This window comes from Oncorhynchus nerka, linkage group LG25, assembly GCF_034236695.1.
Source record: "Oncorhynchus nerka isolate Pitt River linkage group LG25, Oner_Uvic_2.0, whole genome shotgun sequence".
Classification (NCBI taxonomy): Eukaryota; Metazoa; Chordata; class Actinopteri; order Salmoniformes; family Salmonidae; genus Oncorhynchus; species Oncorhynchus nerka.
This window is the reverse complement of record NC_088420.1, coordinates 56,046,751-56,069,291: the sequence shown is the minus strand read 5'-3', so window position 1 is coordinate 56,069,291 and position 22,541 is coordinate 56,046,751. Positions and strand designations below refer to the sequence as shown.

Here is a 22,541-nt window from a genome sequence, read left to right as displayed (position 1 = left end):
ATTACTTGTGAGGCACAGCTGAGTGAGCATAATGATTTTCTATAATTCATTTTACTGGACCGATGGCCTGCATCTGATGGTCAGTTTAGGCTGGTAGCCTAGCGGGTAGCCCATTCCTGCAGTCAAACGACCGAGTGGCCTCATGGGTGGAATGTTATTCATATTTTTCATAATTTCATAATTAATAAACATGATTATTTTTTTAAAAGCTGAAAATCCGGGGTTCGACGTCAAACATCTTTGCTATATTTCAGTTTTCTGTGATGTATGTAAAGTGCAATATTGAATACATTTCAACTCCATATCTGACACGGTACGTCCATGACCATATGTGTCAGGTGTATACTTTTGTTTCAAAGTAGATTTTTTAAAGACTTACCAAGAAACACTCTGTGTGACCCTGATTTAGCCCACTGCAGTGAAAGGTTAAAAGAGGTGGGTCAGTAACGAAAGGTTGCTTGTTTAAATCCCAGAGCTGGCAAAGTGGAAAAATTGTCGGCTCTGCCCTTGAGCAAGGCAGTTAACCCCCAAACAACAACTGCTCCCCGGACGCCGATGACGTCGATTAAAGGCAGCTCCCTCCGCACCTCTCTGGTTCTGAGGTTGGGTTAAATGCGGAAGACACATTAGGTTTGAATGCATTCATTTGTGCAACTGACTAGGTATCCCCTTTCCCCAGTCTGAGGAGAGGGAGGTAGAGAGAGGGCAGCGGTGAGGCTGACTCACCGTCCCTCTGCTCGCTCTCTGCTGAGAAAAGGGGACACAGTCTTCCAGCTGATGGCGAAACTCAAGTCACACTGCATTATTATCTACTACGGTGGGCAGGGTAGCCTAGTGGTTAGAGCGTTGGACAAGTAACCGGAAGGTTGCGAGTTCAAATCCCCGAGCTGACAAGGTACAAATCTGCCGTTCTGCCCCTGAACAGGCAGTTAACCCACTGTTCCTAGGCCGTCATTGAAAATAAGAATTTGTTCTTAACTGACTTGCCTAGTTAAATAAAGGTATGAAATAAAAATGTCTGCCTCATGCACCAGTTCATGTTGTTACTCCTATGACCAGAGAAAGTGAAATATTCCTTGATGTTATAGAAGACACAAACCGCTAATAATACAGTAGCAACGCAAGCTTATCGAAACACTTTGCTATACTCATTCATGACTGCTGCGGTGCTGGTTGTAGTGCGATTGAAAGTAGGGAGAACACGCATTTTATGGCTTGTAAAAGTGTTGAGAAAGTGTGGACAGGTGCTGAATAACATCTTAAACATGAACTTACTCATAGAAACAGCAGCTCTTTGCTGTATTCGCTGAGTCTCTCTCTAGTCGTGGTTTTAATAAACGTTTTGAAATCTCACGGTCTCAACTTTGCTGTGCGCGCACGGCTTTTTTTTACAGCCTATGGTTCGAGGAAACTGTGCAGACAGACGGTGATCTGAGCTATCTGATTGGCCAGCGGTAGACCTATACGTTCACTTGATTTGCTCTCTAGGACTGCCGGGTCGGGTATGCAGAGTTCTACCTTCAGACACATGAAATAGTTCAAAATGGGAACTCTTTGCCTTCCCGACACTAGAGCTTCTGAATCAAATGTACCTACTGCCAACTGCGATAAATAAATAAAATATGTCTTTTTTTAACATGAATGTTTGGTGATCGACTATGAATGCCTTGGAGATCGACCAGTCGATCACTATCAACCGGTTGGTGACCACTGGCCTAGGCTTTAGCTCAGCGGGAGATCTGGTTTTGAACTGGAGATCTGGTTTTGAACCCCAGTCGGCCATATAAGCTCATTTAAGTTCAACATTGGAAAAAGTAGGCCTAGTGGAACCTTTCTAAAATAATAATATCTACTAGAACACATCTCATGAAACCAAGACGCGTGAGATAAGACTGAGCTTTAAGCAGAGCAGGAACGAGCTGTAGCCTTTCTACCCCCACAGTGTGGCATCGGTCCCTAATGAACATTAAGGTGTTGCACTTGGCAGCATTAGTGACAGTGATATGGTATTTGCAAAGCCAATGCTGCGTCAGTACTGGTGCCAATGGAAGGGTACAGTATGTGTTGTTTGGCATTGTCCTGTGTGGACAATGACCCATACTCACAAAGTGAAAAAAAAAAAACTAAAAGTAAAGTACTTTTTAGTAAAGTACTAAACTTAAAGGCGGTGGCCCGTTCTTGTAGGTTCATGCTCTACAACATCCGCAGAGTACGACCCTGCCTCACACAGGAAGCAGCGCAGGTCCTAATCCAGGCACTTGTCATCTCCCGTCTGGATTACTGCAACTCGCTGTTGGCTGGGCTCCCTGCCTGTGCCATTAAACCCCTACAACTCATCCAGAACGCCGCAGCCCGTCTGGTGTTCAACCTTCCCAAGTTCTCTCACGTCACCCCGCTCCTCCACTCTCTCCACTGGCTTCCAGTTGAAGCTCGCATCCGCTACAAGACCATGGTGCTTGCCTACGGAGCTGTGAGGGGAACGGCACCTCAGTACCTCCAGGCTCTGATCAGGCCCTACACCCAAACAAGGGCACTGCGTTCATCCACCTCTGGCCTGCTCGCCTCCCTACCACTGAGGAAGTACAGTTCCCGCGCAGCCCAGTCAAAACTGTTCGCTGCTCTGGCCCCCCAATGGTGGAACAAACTCCCTCACGACGCCAGGACAGCGGAGTCAATCACCACCTTCCGGAGACACCTGAAACCCCACCTCTTTCAGGAATACCTAGGATAGGATAAAGTAATCCTTCTCACCCCCCTTAAAAGATTTAGATGCACTATTGTAAAGTGGCTGTTCCACTGGATGTCTTAAGGTGAACGCACCAATTTGTAAGTCGCTCTGGATAAGAGCGTCTGCTAAATGCCTTAAATGTAAATGTAATGTAAATGTAAGTGTCTCAGAGTAGCAGTGATGATCTCGGACCTAGTTGGAACTTTAGACCATAATGAATATGATCAAATGGACAGGCTGGATCCTACTCTGATGGGCTTTGTGAATACTGCCCTGTGAATGTGAACTCAGATCTTGGCGTTTTGCTTTTAGTTCCTGTGGTGGCGCCCTCAGACATCGGCGGTGGCGGCGGGACCAGCAGGGAGCTGACCATAACTTGGACGGTAGGTCTAGCCAATACTTTTTCCAGGGTGACCTATGACCACAAACTCAACTCCCCTCCTAAATCTGATCTGACAACAGCCAGGAGCAAGCCAATGGAGACGAGCATTAGCAGAAGTTTTGCACATGCAAAGTACATTTAGTTTTTGCCTTTCTTTTCCTCCTCTTTGCAAGGCAGTGCAAAACAGCTATGAAAGTACGGTGGCTATATTCATGGAGGAAGAGGGAAGAAAATACATCACACCACAGCACATTCTTAACAGTGCGGTTTGACGGATAAACATGGGTGTCCAGAAGTGCTTTTGTATCAGTCTCTCACTTGTTTACACTCACAACACGATCACCAGCAAATCTATCAGCGATAGGTATCAGGCATTAGCTAGCCTCCGTTTCTCTGCTGCCCCCTTTGACAAATTCCTATTGCGCTCCTGGGCAAATTGCCTTTTCTTGCTAGAAGCCTGGCAGCATCAATCCTACAGCAGTTGGTCGATGTGATGAGGCTTGTGTTTAAAGGTAAACTGTGTGTGTTTAGAGGTTAACGGTGTCTGATGCATGTACGTCACACAGAACATATGGTCTGATGGTGCCTGAGTCAAGCTAGGAGATGAGGCATGGGGAGAGGGTGTTGGTCTAATAATAAGAGTGTCGTAACTTTGGAATAAACACTCTGTCAGAAACACAGTCGTCATGTTTACGAGAATTAGTATTATATAAACATGCTTTAGAGTGACGATAACCCTTTTTATTTTGGGTCTGGCAATTGTCTTGTCACTCAGCGTAACGCTCTCTGCAAGGATGTCTTTTGTTTCTGTGGATATTTCTGTTATTCTCAGTCATTCAATTCTAGTTTCTATTCCATCTACCTCCAGCCAGTGCAGCCACAGTACTACTATGGACGTAACTTTGGCTACATCATCGCCTTTAAGCCCCGGGATGGCTACGAGTGGAGGAAGGTGACTGTGGCAGACCCCGGGGCTAAACACTACGTCCACAAAGACTCGTCCATCCTCGCCTCCACAGAGTTTGAGGTCAAAGTGAAGGCCTTCAACAGCAAAGGGGAAGGACCCTATAGTCTCATGGCTGTCATCTACTCTGCGCAGGACGGTAAGCACAGATCGAGGATCATCTTACTCCTAAGCCCAAACCGCAAGCATCGGTGGGGAAAACAGAAAAACTGAACCCAGACTATTGTACTCTGTCCGCAGCATAGCGAGAGCAGGGCTCTTCAGAATGCCACACCTTCATATCAACTGTTTCAATCTGTCAGTGTCAATTATTTATCAGCACGGTGACTTTTTAATGGCGTGGGATATACTTCATAACTAATCCCAAAGATGAATGTGAAGAATTGTACCCTTAGAATGTGAACCCTCCCTACCCTCCCTCCATCTCTCCCTACCTCTCTCCCTCCCTCCATTCCCCGCCCTCATCAGAGTAGGATTATCGTGATCTTTGTGGCATGAACCAGAAAGCTGATTATTCGCCCCAAGGATGCCAAGCATTTAGCCCACTTATTAACTTCAGCTGACAGACAATCAAGATAGCCACTACGGAGAGATACTCAGTTGCGGTGGTAACGCTCGTTGGGAGTGTAAAAGAGGGGAGAAGCATTCAGTTAAGCCTGACGACTTGTGCGTGAAGGTTTCTTGGTGGGGTGCCCGCCGTGGGATTTAAACATCCAAAGAAGGTGAGCGCTCTGTCTTGGAGCGAACACTCTGAGAGTGTGCCTTGGGTCATAACTCAGAGGAAAGTGTTTGTTGGAGAGCAGAAAGAATGTGATGAGAGAGATTTCTGTCACTGAGCTTGTTCTAGGTAATGATTCATGGCTGTTAACAGATGCCTCCTTACCAAGACTGAGGGAGGTCTGCATGAACAGGTCAGACTTGGTGCCAACATGAAGTTGTAAAGTGAAAGAAAAACTATATTCATAGAAAATGGATAGTTACTGTAGGCGGGTATATGGAGGAAATACTTGTACAGGGTCTCTTTCTCTCTGTCTTATAGTGTCTTAAATTATATATCTGTGTGTGCCACCAGTGCCATCTAAAGCCCCGACTAGTGTGGGGGCCAGGGCGCTGTCCGCCACTGAGGCCATCGTGTGGTGGCTTCCTGTCACCCAGCACACTGTAGAAGGCTACCAGGTCAGTACTGTGTCTTTGTCTATGAGGAGTAACACGACTGTTTGTCAGATAGAAGTAGAAGCGACCTGTCTGCACCAACCCAGAGTCCTCCAAACAATGGACTAACCCCGAGTCCTCCAAACAATGGACTAACCCCGAGTCCTCCAAACAATGGACTAACCCCGAGTCCTCCAAACAATTGACTAACCCTGAGTCCTCCAAACAATGGACTAACCCTGAGTCCTCCAAACAATGGACTAACCCTGAGTCCTCCAAACAATGGACTAACCCTGAGTCCTCCAAACAATGGACTAACCCTGAGTCCTCCAAACAATGGACTAACCCCGAGTCCTCCAAACAATGGACTAACCCCGAGTCCTCCAAACAATGGACTAACCCTGAGTCCTCCAAACAATGGACTAACCCTGAGTCCTCCGTTGTATTTGATCCAGCACAATCAGCTAGTAGTCATTACCATATTATTTTACCATGAAGTATTTAGGCCCTAGAATATTTTATATACAGTATATTGAATCTCTGTGACCGTCTCCTTCTTCTCCTGTCCAGGTGCGGTACTGGAGGAAGGCGGAGGACAGCGAGACATCCAGTCAGAGGGTGGTGTTGTCCAGCAGAGAGAACCAGACCAGGCTGGATAACATGAGGCCAGACTCTCACTACCTCATAGAGGTCAAGGCCTACAATGCAGCCGGATACGGACCCCCCAGCCAACACTTACAGATCTACACCAAGAAAGCCCGTACGTATTTTTATCTCCGGGCTGGTTTCCTGGAAATAAACGAACACTACTCTTAGACTAAAACATTTTTCAATGGTGTTTCTCTATTGAAAGTGTCTTAGTGATGGACTAGGCTTAGTCTGTGTCTGGGAGACTGGTCCTCAGCTAAATAGTCGTCAGCATATTCTGAGTTATGTACCGGGGTGCAAAAGTGTAATCTCACTGATTCTGTTTGGTTGTCACCTGATCCTTACACTGTAGAACAATTCTTCTTCTGTTTTTCGCCAGCCCCAAGCCGGCCTCCTAAAATAATCAGTAAAAAGCTGAAAGGCACATCAGTGAATATCGCCTGGGAACATGTTGAGCCCTTGGCCAACGAGTCAACAATAGATGGCTACAAGGTGGGTACAGTTTTACAAATGCATGGAAGCTTGTAGTGTAGTTTTTTAAAAAAAGGTCTGTACTTCAGATTAACACATGAGCAATAGTCTCTCTCCAGTATCTGCCACATATGCACGAGACGTAACAGATTTCTTAAAGCTACAGCTTTCAAAACTCAACCAAGCTAGAAGGTCCACATTACTCGACACGACATACCGTTTACTCAAGTGCCTTTCTCATACACTGCAAAAAGTGAAATCTAAGCAAGCCTGAATATCCTATATTGAGTGATAATTCACTTTTTTACCAAGCTAAATGATCTAATGTCATTGGCAGATCATTTTGCTTATTGTAACCTAAAACAAGGCTTATTACAAGTAAGGGTCCCAAAGCCTCCCTCCCAGAGAATCTTAACACATACTGTGGTCGTGGTTTGAGGCAGACAATACCAAGCCATCCAGGAGGACTCTCGCTGTTCCGGACGACCAGGTGCTTTTCACTCTCCGAGGCTGACGCGAGGAAAACTCTCAAAAGAGTAAATACTCACAAAGCTGCCAGCCCAGATGGCATCCCTGGCCGCATCCTCAGAGTGTGTTCTGACCAGCTGGTGGGTGTCTTCTCTGACATATTCAACCTGTCCCAGGCCGTAGTGCCCACCTGCTATAAGGACAGCACCAATATCCCAGTGCCAAAAAACAAGGTGTCATTCCCAAAACCACCCTGTCGCACTCACCCCGCTCATCATGAAGTGCTTCAAGGGCCTGGTCATGGCCCACGTTAAGGCCAGTATGCCAGGTACACTGGACCCACTCCAATTTGCCTACCGCTCCAACAGATCCACGGTAGATACCATTTCCATCACTATTCACACGGCCGTAACACATCTGGACAAGAGGAACACCTATGTGAGCATACTGATCATTGACTACAGTTTAGCATTCAACACTATTGTTCCCTCCAAGCTTGACCCTCTGCAACATCAGGTTCGCTGACGAAGCCACCGTGGTAGGCCTCATAGCCAACCATGAAGAGTCGGCCTATAGAGAGGAGGTAAGCGGAATTGTGGTGCCAGGCCCGCAACCTCTCCCTCAACGTCAGCAAAACAAAGGAGTTAATTGTTGGCTTCAGGAAGCAGAGGAGGGAACATTCCCCGATCCACATCAATGGGACTGGAGTAGAGAGAGTGAGACGTTTTAAGTTCCTCGGCGTCCACATTACCGAGGACTTGACATGGACCAACAACACCACCACTCTTGTCAAGAGGGCGCAACAGTGTCTCTACTTCCCAAGGCTGCCAAATTAAGGCTGAAATTTGGCATGCCACCCCGGGTCCTCTCCTAATACTACCCGCTGCATCATTGAGATCGTCCTGACCAGTTGCATCACGGCCTGGTATGGGGAATTGCTCCATCCACGACCAAAAGGCCCTCCAACGGGTGAAGACGGTCCAGTACACCACCGGGACCATGTTCCCACCCATCCAGGACATCTATTCGAAACAGTGTGGAAGGCCGGCAGCATCCTTACTGTCGAACAGACGGTATTGGAGTATGAGGTCTGATGCCAACAGGCTCAGAGACCAACAGGCTCTATCTACAAGCCATCAGAGAGCTGGCCCCTCTAGACCAGCCACCTGCACTGACTCTCTGTATCTTAGCACACATGCACTCACTCATTCATACACTCACATAGATATACAGTGGCATGAAAAAGTATGTGAACCCTTGGTAATTGCCTGGATTTCATCATACATTTGTCATCAAATTTGATCTGATCTTGATCTAAGTCACAACAATGGACAAACACAGTGTGCTTAAACTAATAACACACCATATTGTATTTTTCTTGTCTATATTGAATGCATAATTTAACCATTCACAGTGTAGGTTGGAACAAGTATGTGAACCCCTAGGCTAATGACTTCTCCAAGCTAATTGGAGTCAGGAGTCCGCTAACCTGGAGTCCAATCAATGAGACGAGATTGGAGATGTTGGTTAGAGATGCCCTGCCCTATAAAAAAAAAACGATCACAAAATTTGAGTTTGCTTTTCACAAGAAGCATTGCCTGATGTGAACCATGCGTCAAACAAAAGAGATCTCAGAAGACCTAATATTAAAGAATTGTTGACTTGCATAAAGCTGGAAAGGGTTACAAATGTATCTATAAAAGCCTTGGTATTCATCAGTCCACGGTAAGACAAATAAATTGAGAAAGTTCAGCACTGTTGTTATTCTCCCTAGGAGTGGCCGTCCTGCAAAGATGACTGCAAGAGCACAGCGCAGAATGCTTTAAGAAGAATCCTGGAGTGTCAGCTAAAGACTCATGGAAATCTCTGGAACATACTAACATCTCTGTTGACAAGTCTACAATACGTAAAACACTAAACAAGAATGGTGTTCATGGGAGGACACCACGGAAGAACCCATTGCTGCCCAAAAAACATTTCTGCACGTCTGAAGTTCGCAAAAGAGCACCTGGATGTTCCACAGCGCTACTGGCAAAATATTCTGTGGACAGATGAAACTAAAGTTGAGTTGTTTGGAAGGAACACACAAAACTATGTGTGGAGAAAAAAAGGCACAGCACACAAACATCAAAACCTCATCCCAACTGTAAAGTATGGTGGAGGGAGCGTCATGGTTTGGGACTGCTTTGCTGCCTCAGGGCCTGGACAGCTTGCTATCATCAACAGAAAAATGAATTTCCCAAGTTTATCAAGACATTTTGCAGGGGAATGTAAGGCTATCTGTCCAATTGAAGCTCAACAGAAGTTGGGTGATGCAACAAGACAACAACCCAAAACACAGAAGTAATTCAACAACTGAACGGCTTCAACAGAAGAAAATACGCCTTCTGAAGTGGCTCAGTCAGAGTCCTGACCTCAAGCCGATTGAGATGCTGTGGCATGACCTCAAGAGAACGGTTCACACCAGACATCCCAAGGATATTGCTGAAATGAAACAGTTTTGTAACACGGAATGGTCCAAAATTACACCTGATCATGCAGGTCTGATCCGCAACTACTGAACATGTTTGGTTGAGGTTATTGTTGCCAAAGGAGGGTCAACCAGTTATTAAATCCAAGAGTTCACATACTTTTTCAGTCCTGCACTGTGAATGTTTACACGGTGTGTTTAATAAAGACATGAACAAGTATAATCGTTTGTGTGTTATTAGTTTAAGCAGACTGTGTTTGTCTATTGTTGTGACCTAGATGAAGATCAGATCAAATTGTATGACCAATTTATGCAGAAATCCGGGTATTTCCAAAGGGTTCACATACTTTTTCTTGCCACTGTACACTCACACACACACACACACACACACACACACACACACACACACACACACAACTGCTGCTACAAGATTGCTAAATACTTCATAATTTAAAACACTTGCCCACCAATCCCCTTTCCCCAAAACACATTTAAATATTGGGCTATAAATTGTGCCTTCCTGTATTACACTATAATGTTTATTCTATTCTACTGGGCCATTTATATGTTCATATTCTTATCTTTTATTATTTATTATTGTTGTTGCATTGTCGAAAAGGAACTTGCAAGTAAGCATTTTGTTGGACAGTGTATACCATGTGTATCTCATACATACAAGACAATTAAGGGAATTATCAGTCAATATAAGATATTTAGGCTAGCTTATATTTCACTTTTTGCGGTGTAGTCACAGCTCCTTAGTATGAACATATATGAACTGATCTAATATTCTGTCTGTGTGTTTGGTCTCCCTACAGGTCCTGTACAGGCAGGCCAGCAAATCCACTGGGATGCTGTTTACCACTGGGAAGCGGTCCATAGACCTGCCCATGCACAAGGATGGGGACTACATAGTGGAGGTCAGGGCTCACAGCGAGGGAGGGGACGGGGCTGTGGCCCAAATACGCATCTCAGGTAACACATCAATCAAACATCAACGTAATACATTTACAAAAATGTATAAAGCCCCTTTTAGAGGCAGAAATGAATATGACACAAAATGGAGGCTGATTGTGAGGAGGTGCTATAGATTAAGTAACACAGGGCCAACATAATAACACTGGAGTGAAGCACTGTAGTCCATCTGAAGTTGAATCCCATATTTGGTGCGGTGGGGAGATATCACCATCTTATCCAAGGCAGCTGGCCCTCCATTTGTCAAACCCCCTCCATTATAATCCCCCCCCCCGGAGCTTTGATTCCCAGGAGTCTGTGAAATCAAGCTGTCAGGTGGACCTGGCCTCCATGATAACAGCTACCCAGGAGGGGGTTTCCCTCTTCCTCTTCTCACAAGACCCCATCTACCCCTTGATCCATCCACCCAGACTCTCAGCCAACCCTCCATCCTCCACCCCATCCACTCAGCCAGTTGTTCAGTCAGTCGGCCAGTCAATCTGAAGTCAGTGGGCCATCACCAGGCTTTTGTAATGGACTTTAGACTAAAGCCTTTCCACCCATCTTATACCTCTATAATAATATCCACTATGAAAATGTCAGTGACAGCTCCTGTCCATGGGCCCCCTGGTTGACTTTGACAAATGACTCTGGCTTTCGGTGGCCATCTTTAAAACTGAAATAATCCTGCTATTTTATGACAGCCCAAGGAATCAGCTGTAGGCTACACAATGCACCCATCTATACATACGTTTGGAATTGTGATCAGTTCACCAATGGCTTCTCTACTGGAGCGAGCCCTCATGAATGTAGCATGTGTGGATTGAAACAGAGGTGAACTCTCTATGACAAATGTTGTCAGCCAGCCATAACCGTCAGCCAGTAATTTACAGTACATGTCATCGATCTCCAAATTGGATGTGGCACTCACATTTTGCCACTGGAAAAAAACAAACCTGACTCTGTCTTGCCGTACAAATTCGAGATCCAATCTTTGGCTTATTGAGAACATGTCACACCATATTACACAGGTGGTAGGGAGAGGGGACACTCAGAGGGTTACACGGCATGATATCATAAAACCATGAAGGAAAGTGGTCGAAACTTTTGTCGCCAATTATTGGAGCATAAATTGCAGTGTGCACTCACTCTTTTTACCATTTTCTAAGCATATGATTTGATATCCACTACCTGCTCAAACACATTGGATAGTGCGTACGAAATATTTTCCTATCGTGAAACCATACACAGGATCCCTAACAGAACAGACCAAATATACATGGCTTGGTTGATAGGTTAGAACGCTACCCAAACTGTAATTGAAACGTCACCATTGTGCCTCTGTCTGTCTCCCTCCAGGTGGAGGCGTCATGGCTACCAAGTCCCTCAGCTTGGCCTCCCTGCTCCTGGTGGCTCTGCTCTGCCTGATGGGCCTCTGAATGTAGCGCCATCTTTCTCTGTCTTCACTGTCCAGTCCAGTGAAGGAGACTCTGTGAAGTTGACGCCTATCTATGACAACTTTGGTTTCCATAACCTTTTGGTTTCACCTTGCAGGCCAAAAAAAAAACATATTCCCCGTTTCGAGGAATTAAGGCTCTGTTTGTGGGGAAAAAGACACAATACAAAATTTGGACAGATAAGATATCTGGGATCTCTCTTATTTTAAACCTACATTATCGTTGAAGGAGGAGCGTCTAAAGGGGGTGTTTCAACTTTTTCAATATGCCTTATAGGTGAACGGTTGCACTTATCTTTCACAATGCCATGACTGTCTCTTGACTGGGTGAGGTGTTAGTGCATAGGTACTGCACCAAGATGGCAGGTAACTGTTTCAAAAAAATATTGTGATTACAGGCCTTTCTTGTTCATTCATGAAGGTACAGTAGCTTCAAAGTGTGTGTTTCATTTGATGTATGGCATTATGGACAATTGTTACAACATAGCATTCCATATATAGTGTATATATATATAAGCTTAGCAGTTGTATAGTTGTGAAGGATAAGTGTATGAGTTTATGAAAATGTCTTTGTGTTTTATATGCATTTCAGTGACTTTTTCTTCCCCCTTTCTTTTCTTTTTTCAAGATGAATTACACCATCCCCTTTACAGAGATACAGTCAAATCAAATCTCTACTCATGGTCCCCGGCATCCTAAGATTTCTCTTATGGAACATCATCAGACAAAAGAGCAATTCATGTAATACTAATATAATATATGCAATGTATATGGTTTTGCTATCTAATGAGTACATATAGCCAGTACATATAGCTTACTATTAACGCTGTAACTTCTTTGTTCAGAGAAACGTCGATTTTTATCTCACAAAAACCTGCTTTATTTCCAACTCGTAACGTTCTCGAAAACGAATAGACCCCGTTTACAAGTGTTTGCATGTAGCCATTGTTATCAGAAAGAGTTGTCCTGACAAAACAAGAGAAACTTCTCAGCCAGAGTGATGCGAGCATTTTTAGCACATGCATATCTGTGTATGTAAAAGTTGAATGTATTGATGAACTGTGGGAACGAGAAATTAGCTTGAAAACATATCAGACCTGCAGTTTGTATATATCCATAAAAAGGATGCGGATTCATGATTTCGACTGGCTGAGAAAAGCTGCCTGTCTGTCTGTCTCATCCGGACTTCCGGCACGTTCTTTGCAATGGGACAGCTGGAGATAGAATTTGAATATTGTAACAATGTTGCAAATACCTGAGGGACAGACCGCAAGGTTTATACAAAAATCCGCTGTTGAAAACTAAATGTTAGTCTTAAAGAAATGTGAGATAATGTCTAGATGCTTTTTATAGCGGAGATCAAGTTTATAAATTGTGACTGACCGGCTTAAATCGGTCTCGTGCCGCAAAATTTGAAATTGTGTTTTTTTTATTTTTACATTGGATAAAAGTGAAGACTCAGAGTTACAAAATGGTATTTCATACACTGCATTTGAGGAACAATGGGAAAGTAATTCTGCTTTGAAAGTTGATAAACTTATAAACTCACTTTTGAGAAAATTGCCTTTTGAATGTTTTGGTACCTACTGGAGAGCTCTTCTTTGTCTACACCCATTCAGCATTGTTCACACCCTCTTAAAATGGGTGTGGCTAAACAATGAACCATAATCCCAATCCATAGAGTGCTAGCTAAAATTATCCAAATAGGTTCAGTGTTAGCTAGTTAGCTTGCTAACATTAGGCTATAACTAGCAATGTGAAATGGCCTTCGGATATAACATTAAAGTTACTACACACAGATCATAAACATAATATTAGCTAGCGAGCCTGCCATCTAATGTCAGCTAGCTAGCTAACAGCAAGCTTTAGCTTGCAATGAAAACAACTTTCTGACAAAATTATAAACGTATAATATCTGAAACTGTAGCTAGACTCTTACCCATATACATGGACGAATGCTTCATGGCAGATTGCAACCCCGTTCATTAAATAAGACATCCTGTGTTGTTTCCATTTTGTTTGTACGCTTTTTTGCCAACGTTTACTGACATATTCAACTGCCGTTATTCTGCACTCTTGCACACTCAGACAAGAGTGCTCTGAAACAGTTGCTGCAGTGACGTTTTATTGAAATGGATACTTGCATAGTAGTCTTTTGTTAAGTGTTACTACACGCTAAATAAAATAAAAAAGCAGCGTTAGATTGGATTACCTAGACATAATGACCAGCTCAAATAGACATATGCTATATGGCAGACAAATCCAAACTCATCTCTTGGCATGTCCAGCCCACTCATTATCTCAGCCAATCATGACTAGCGGGAAGGTTGCTGTCTTTTTAACCAACTGTGCTCGTAATTTAACAATTTTATTCGTATAGAGCCTTGCAAAAGTACTCATCCCCCTTAGCGTTTTTCTTATTTTGCTGCATTACAACTTGTAATTTAAATGGATTTTTATTTAATAGTATTTATTAAATAGTCCAAATTGGTGAAGAGAAATGAAAAAAATTACTTGTTTCAAAAAATGATATAAAATAAAAAATGGAAAAATGGTGCATGCATATGTATTCACCCCTTTACCATGAAGCCCCTAAATAAGATCTGGTGCAACCAATGACCTTCAGATGTCACATAATTGGTTAAAGAAAGTCCACCTGTGTGCAATCTAAGTGTCACATAATCTGTCACATGATCTCAGTATATATACACCTGTTCTGAAAGGCCCCAGAGTCTGCAACACCACTAAGCAAGTGGCACCATGAAGACCAAGGAGCTCTCCAAACAGGTCACGGACAATGTTGTGGAGAAGTACAGATAAGGGTTGAGTTATAAAAAAATATCCAAAACTTTGAACATTCCACAGATCACCATTAAATGCATTATTAAAATGTTTTAAAGAATATGACACCACAACAAACCTGCCAAGAGAGGGCCACCCACCAAAACTCACAGAGCAGGAAAGGAGGGCATTAATCAGAGAGGCAATAAAGAGACCAAAGGTAACCCCGAAGGAGCTGCAAAGCTCCACAGCTGAAATTGGAGTATCTGTCCATATGACCACTTTAAGCCGTACACTCCATAGAACTGGGCTTTACAGAAGAGTGGCCAGAAAAAAAAACATTGCTTAAAGAAAGAAATAAGCAAACACATTTGGTGTTCGCCAAAGGGCATGTGGGAGACTCCCCAAACGTATGGAAGAAGGTACTCTGGTCAGATGAGTAAAAAATTTAGCTTTTTGGCCATCAAGGAAAATGCTATGTCTGGCGCAAACCCAACACCTCTCATCAACCCAAGAACACCATCCACACAGTGAAGCATGATGGTGGCAGCATCATGCTATGGGGATGTTTCTCATTGGCAGGGACTGGGAAACTGGTCAGAATTGAAGGAATGATGGATGGCGCTAAATACAGTGAAATTCTTGAGGGAAAACTGTTTCAATCTCCCAGAGATTTGAGCCTGGGACGGAGGTTCACCTTCCAGCAGGACAATGGCCCTAAGCATACTGCTAAAGCAACACTCGAGTGGTTTAAGGGGAAACATTTAAAAGTCTTAGAATGGCCTTGTCAAAGCCCAGACCTCAATTCAATTGAGAATCTGTGGTATGACTTAAAGATTGCTGTACACCAGTGGAACCTATCCAAGGAGGAGCTGAAGCAGTTTTGCCTTGAAGAATGGGCAAAAATCCCAGTGGCTAGATGTGCCAAGCTTATAGAGACATACCCCAAGAGACTTGCAGCTGTAATTGCTGCAAAAGGTGGCTCTACAAAGTATTGACTTTGGGGGGGGGGGGAATAATTATGCATGCTCAAGTTTTCAGTTTTTTTGTCTTATTTCTTGTTTGTTTCACAATAAAAATATTTTGCATCTTCAAAGTGGTAGGCAGTTGTGTAAATCAAATGATACAAACCCCCGCAAAATCCATTTTATTTCCAGATTGTAAGGCAACAAAACAGGAAAAATGCCATGGGGGTGAATACTTTGGCAAGCCACTGTATTTACAGATGGCATACAGGTTTGTTATTAAGGCACATGAAAGTTCACATGTTCAAGAATGAACAATGAACGCATTTTGATAAATAAAACAGTTCAAACAGCTCTCCTGGGAAGTAGTCACCCTCGACATAGTTGCCTGACTGGGCTGATAAAACAGTGGATTGCGCAGTCAGGTGGAACAGAGTAAATAGGCATTTTAACGTCATATCCAAATAGTGGTGGTAACTTGTTGAATAGACACCGGCTGAAATGCGGTTTTTAACCAATCAGCATTCAGGACTAGACCCACCGGTTGTATAACATGACATAAACAATGTGTGACAGTAGTGTATTTGGTTTGCTTGTCAGGACAACTAACTGTCCCGTGACCATCGCTTTGCCATAACTTGTGTCCAGTGTTGTAAGCATGTACACTTGGAGGAACCATATCAACTAAACTGAGTTTGGAATCATATAAATAGAAATATAGATTGGGTGTTTTCCCTTCTAAGGATCCTATTTATGTGGTTTGAATATCCCATGAAAGAGTATATTGAGCACAAAAAGGCTTTGTTTTGACTGTATCAGACCTTAGTGGTAGACTACATGCTGGTGCTTTGTAAAGAATGTTTCGCATTTAGTTTCATCTTTTTAATGTCTCATTTATTTCGTTTTTTAAAAATGTTTTATTTTTTATGTTTCAGCCCTTTTTTAATCAATGTCTGAAGTGTGAGTGTCACTATCAACAGTGACGCAGTGACTCTCACTCAGTAAGTAAGCGTGCAATGTCTGTTTGAATCTTGAATGGCTATTTAAATTATATTACACGTAACACAACCTGCCTAGCTCCTATAACAGTTATACTACTATTGTGTGTCATGGTCCATAAACTGGTGCAACTCAAGATAAACAACACAAACGTTCAATACCCGTATCATAGTTCTCCAAAGCTCATTCATTGGTCCTACTATGTTTGCGACATTCATTTGTCTTTTTTTATTAACAACATGAGAGTTATGATGTCATCAGAGATATATAGAGTATGCATTATCAATTGGTGTTGTTGTTCATCATTATGACCCGCCACTGGTTAAACAGTAGAGATGTATTACTGTTATTTCCCGCAAGAAGTATAAAAATGCAGATTTCTTTTTTTATTTCTCCCTGAATACATGTTCGGTGTGATGCTAGCCATGCTTTTACTAGCTCTGGTCCAGGGTGTTCAAGTGGCTTGCTACGCAAGGCTCAAGCAGCGCCCTGGACCAGAGCTATGCCTCTGCATACATTGTGACTATGTCAACAAAACACCTACCAAAGTGCTTTCCCCGGTTTCCCCTCATGCGACAAGTCATTGAAAGAGTTGCCAAATGCATGAATGCCTTGAACTTTGATATTTGGAAGGAAAGTTGCTATTACTACATCCTAACATGCATGACATTGGAAAGTGATTATAGGCCTATATGGTAAAGAAGCTCCATCCGTACATTGCAATGAGTCAACGCATCATACATACAGGCAACTTCCTATCAGCTTCATATGAACTCAACATGCCTTTGTGGCAAATAATAATACACATTAATTCCATTATGAGTGACATCCCTTTATGTCAGAGACGGTGTGTTATGTGTGCATACTGCACATTCTATAGATAAGCCTAACATGTGCATTAGCAAGCCAGTCATCTCAAGGGGAAGTCTATGGAGGGCAGGGTTGCAAATGTTTCAAAACTTTCCCAAAATTCCCAGCGTTTCAAGAAATCCCAAATGGAGGATTCCCAAAATTCCCAAATTTTCCAAGAAATCCAGTTGGAGGATTCACCTGAGAATTTGGGAAAAATGTCTGGATTTTTTTTCATCCTAATGGGGGTTAAGGTCTTACAGAAAAAAACCTAAACTGACTAAAGGAATCTCACTCATTCAAGTTCAGTAGGCCCTACTGGTCAGTCCTGCGCTCGGTCTCATGCATTACTGTAAGATGGGTTGGGCGTTGATGACATCACCGTTGTTGATACAGCAGCACTGTTTGGCTGTATGTTCAGTGCTGTATTCATACTGAATCGCACATGTTGAGAGGGCTGAAACTGGACTCTCCAATTGGCTGGACATAAAAGGAACAATAAAAGTTTAGTTAACTATCCATTTAAGGTGACTTGTCTCTTTTATATATTGTCTTGAATGTCCTTAGGCCGACTGAAGTACAGAATGTACAGTGAATAAATGAAGAAAAGACTAAACTCGATGTACACAAAAGCAAAAAGTCTCAGCTGAATAAACATAAGATCCTTGAAGAGCTAAATGAAATTCCAGAAAGCGGAGTTGTGCATTAAGGTCTAAAGGTCTAAAGTAGCTGTTCCACAGCCTAAAACCACCTGGACTCTGGGGTAGTAAGTAGTTGGAAAGTTTCTAATTCGCTAAAGTTGCCCGTGATCAGATTTGAACACGCAACCTTTGGGTTGCTAGACGCTCACGTTATACACCCATACATACACCCTGAACAAACACCCTCCTTTTTTAAAACTTAAGTCATCTTCTGTCTTGTGTAACCATATCAAACATAACATATTATACTAACTTGATTGTCCCGGATTTACATGTATTATGTTATGTCTAGTCTATGAGACCAGGCTGCTAAAACAGACTCCGTTAGATTGAACTTGCCTATTTTTTCTCTGGACAATATCATTTGGTCCAATAACAGAGGTAAATTATACTCAAACCTCGCAACAGTTAAGTATCTCAAATATAAACATTGCATTGTGAATAGGAATAATGTGTATGTATTTCCAGTAAATATGTAGGCCATGAGTATTAATATTTACCAATACAAAGACAATAATTAAATATTAGGCAAAGTGGACTTCCCCAATGGTGTCACAACAGTCAATAACAGTGTGCACCTCTGGACGAGGATGCCCTTTGGCAGAGTGCAGGAAAACAGGTGATCAGAACCTAAGATATGTTTCCTAATTCCTACTAAATTGTAGAATGTGTTAGAAAAAAAGCTTTTGAAAAACGATTTAATTCCTACATCTCCTAGTGGGGACTTTACCACTGAGGGCTAGAGGTGGTTGACTCGAGAACTGCTGATGTACGGACTTTGCACCGAACGTTGGAATGCATTTGATTTTTCTCATTCATAAAGCTCTCTCTGCTCAATGCAGTTCTTCCTCAGTAACAAAGCTGTGGTAGACCTTTTTTTACCAGGGTTTCAGGTTTTTAAGATTTGTATTTCGGATATTGTCATGGAAAAGTAGGCCTATACGGTCTAATTGTGAAAACATGTCATTCCCGTGTTTCCCCTATATCAGTGGTCACCAACCTTTTCTGAGTCAAGATCACTTTCTGAGTCTGAAAGCCAGCACAGATTTACTACCACTCAGATTTGTTTTAAACATGACATAACGTAAGCCGATGCAACATTAACCAATTAAAAACAGTACTGTAGCAATGAGGTTTGTGCAGTAGGCTATAGGCCCCAATACCTTATCACTATGCTTGAATTGCCCTGCCAATGTTGTTCTTCTCAGACCATTTAGAAATTATATTTACAACATTTTGGTATATGATTACCACAGTTAATATGTCATGCGTTGTATTACTTTTGAGGCACAGCTGACTGAGCATAATATACAGCGCTGGAAAAAAATTAAGAGACCACTGCAAAATGATCCGTTTCTCTGATTTATTTGCAGAAAATGACAACTGGTCAAAATATCAAAAGAGATGCAATGTTGTCAGACCTCGAATAATGCAAAGAAAATAAGTTCATATTCATTTTTAAACAACAATACTAATGTTTTAACTTAGGAAGAGTTCAGAAATCAATATTTGGTGGAATAACCCTGAATTTCAATCACAGCTTTCATGTGTCTTGGCCTGCTCTACACCAGTCTCTCACATTGATGTTGGGTGACTTTATGTCACTCCTGGCGCAAAAATTCAAGCAGCTCAGCTTTGTTTGATGGCTTGTGACCATCCATCTTCCTCTTGATCACATTCCAGAGGTGAGGTTTTCAATGGGGTTCAGGTCTGGAGATTTGACTGGCCTTGACAGGGTCTTGATCTGGTGGTCCTCCATCCACACCTTGATTGAACTGGCTTTGTGGCATGGAACATTGTCCTGCTGTTAAAAAACCTATCCTCAGAGTTGGGGAACATTGTCAGAGCAGAAGGAAGCAAGTTATATTCCAGGACAACTTTGTACGTGGCTTGATTCATGTGTCCTTCACAAAAACAGATCTGCCCAATTCCAACCTTGCTGAAACGCCCGCAGATCATCACTGATCCTTTACCAAATTTCACAGTGTGTGCGAGACACTGTGGCTAGTCGGCCTCTCCTTAAAGTTCTTTAGTGTCCATATCACCAACAAACTATCATGGTCCAAACACACCAAGACAGTCATGAAGATGGCACGACAATGCCAGGAGACTGGAAAGATTTGGCATGGGCCCTAAGATCCTCCAAATGTTATACAGCTGCACCATCGAGATCATCCTGACTGGTTGCATCACTGCCTGGTACGGCAACTGCTCCAAGCCATAAGACTCCTGAACAGCTAATGAAATGGCTACCCAGACTATTTGCATTGTCCCCACCCCATCCACCATTTTTACTCTGCTGCTACTCTCTGTTTATTAATCAAATGTATTTATAAAGCCCTTCTTACATCACCCAGCCCAAGATACCATACCTTTGTCCTCTTCTGGCTGTGCCGGGTGGAGATTATAACAGAACATGGCCGAGATGTTCAAATGTTCATAGATGACCAGCATGGTCAAATAATAATAATCACAGTAGTTGTCGAGGGTGCAACAAGTCAGCACCTCAGGAGTAAATGTCAGTTGGCTTTTCATAGCTGATCATTGAGAGTATCTCTACCGCTCCTGCTGTCTCTAGAGAGTTGAAAACAGCAGGTTTTAGAGAGTTGAAAACAGCAGGTTTTAGAGAGTTGAAAACAGCAGGTTTTAGAGAGTTGAAAACAGCAGGTTTTAGAGAGTTGAAAACAGCAGGTTTTAGAGAGTTGAAAACAGCAGGTTTTAGAGAGTTGAAAACAGCAGGTTTTAGAGAGTTGAAAACAGCAGGTTTTAGAGAGTTGAAAACAGCAGGTTTTAGAGAGTTGAAAACAGCAGGTTTTAGAGAGTTGAAAACAGCAGGTTTTAGAGAGTTGAAAACAGCAGGTAGCACGTCCGGTGACGTGCATAGTCACTTTACCTCTACCTACACAAATGATTACCTCAATTACCTGGACTAACCGGTGCCCCCGCACATTGACTCTGTACCGGTACCCCCTGTATATCGCCTCCACATTGACTCTGTACCGGTACCCCCTGTATATCGCCTCCACATTGACTCTGTACCGGTACCCCCTGTATATCGCCTCCACATTGACTCTGTACCGGTACCCCCTGTATATCGCCTCCACATTGACTCTGTACCGGTACCCCCTGTATATCGCCTCCACATTGACTCTGTACCGGTACCCCCTGTATATCGCCTCCACATTGACTCTGTACCGGTACCCCCTGTATATCGCCTCCACATTGACTCTGTACCGGTACCCCCTGTATATCGCCTCGCTACTGTTATTTTATTGTTGCTCTTGAATTTTTATTTTATTTTTTTACTTCAGTTTATTTTAGTAAATACTTTCTGAATACTTTTTTTCTTAAAACGGCATTATTGGTTAAGGGCTTGTAAGTAAGCGTAAAAAAAAGGACTTTACATCAAAACCTCATCATAATGAGGAAATTAATATTGATAATGACATGTGTAATGCAATTTTGTTTCAATATTTGTTTTATTTAATTGAAATAAGATACCTAGACTTGAACTTTTAAGAGTCAATTATTAAAAAATGTCAAAATAAAACATATACAATTGATTTTAACACACTAATCTTCAGGCGGCATTTATTTTTTTACTAAATAACAAACAAAAAAGCAAGTTTGTTTGCCTACACATACGGTATGTCATTCTTACCTAACGTTGCTTTTGAGCCAACAATTAGACATTGTTCTTAAGGGGTACCCCAAATGACCCCAAGTTACCTTATCATCTTCACTGTTAGGCATCCGTCCTCTCCAATGATTAACTATTTCTGTGATAACATCTCAGTTGAATAATATCCCTTTTCATTGGCAGAGAGTAGAGCTGATCAGAGATAGTGTTACAACTCTGTTCTCCATTATAGATAACACCAGCTCTCTCAGGATACAATTTATTTTATGCCAGAACCATAAACAGTCTGAGTTTTCTTTTCCAGTTTGTATCCAACAATGATTTCAGATAACAAAGTCAAAACTATCTATTTCCCCTTTGTTTGTGTGGATTAAGGTCACAGCCTATTTATCAGTTAGATTTAGATTAACATTGAGATAAGGGAATCCCATCCACACTTCCTGCTAATCAAAAGGGCTTCAATAGTTACTTTTACACACATGAACATACAGAGGAAGACTCTGGGAAAAAGAGGGAGATAACTTTTCCCTGAATGTGTCTCACATCAATTGGCTTATCAGCCAGAACATATGGCTTCTCTGTGATAGGTGATAGGCCTCGTCCCAGGTGGTTTTGTTGTTTCGCTGTTCTTGTTGACATCATTTGTTGCTACATCTCCTAAGGTCCTAAGGGAAATCAGATGTCAGATTTATAGATACCGCCTACTGAGTTTAATCTGTAAATTCCATCTGAAAGAACCAGAGTCCAAAAAGTGTACCCACTGGGAAGACACTGGTTGAACCAATGTGGGATAGACATTTAATTGACATCGGTGCCCAGTGGGTAGTTACTTCAACTGTGATGTAAAAAACAAACCTTGATTGTCTCACTAGAAAATGTATCTGTCTTGGTTTAATTTATTGACAAGGAGGAT

At 42.5% G+C, this 22,541-nt stretch overlaps 1 protein-coding gene across 1 annotated transcript in view; it reads left to right on the top strand.

Moving 5' to 3' along the window:
• Positions 1 to 17,806, top strand: part of LOC115109694 (contactin-1a-like) — a 128,088-nt gene extending 110,282 nt beyond the window's left edge. The window contains exons 19-25 of the mRNA XM_029634916.2: positions 3,041 to 3,111; positions 3,979 to 4,213; positions 5,147 to 5,250; positions 5,797 to 5,986; positions 6,254 to 6,366; positions 10,102 to 10,258; positions 11,597 to 17,806. Of these exons, the coding sequence (XP_029490776.1) occupies positions 3,041 to 3,111; positions 3,979 to 4,213; positions 5,147 to 5,250; positions 5,797 to 5,986; positions 6,254 to 6,366; positions 10,102 to 10,258; positions 11,597 to 11,676 (950 nt within the window). The 3' untranslated portion in view covers positions 11,677 to 17,806. The remainder of the gene's footprint in view (positions 1 to 3,040; positions 3,112 to 3,978; positions 4,214 to 5,146; positions 5,251 to 5,796; positions 5,987 to 6,253; positions 6,367 to 10,101; positions 10,259 to 11,596) is intronic.
• The last annotated feature ends 4,735 nt before the right edge of the window (positions 17,807 to 22,541 follow it).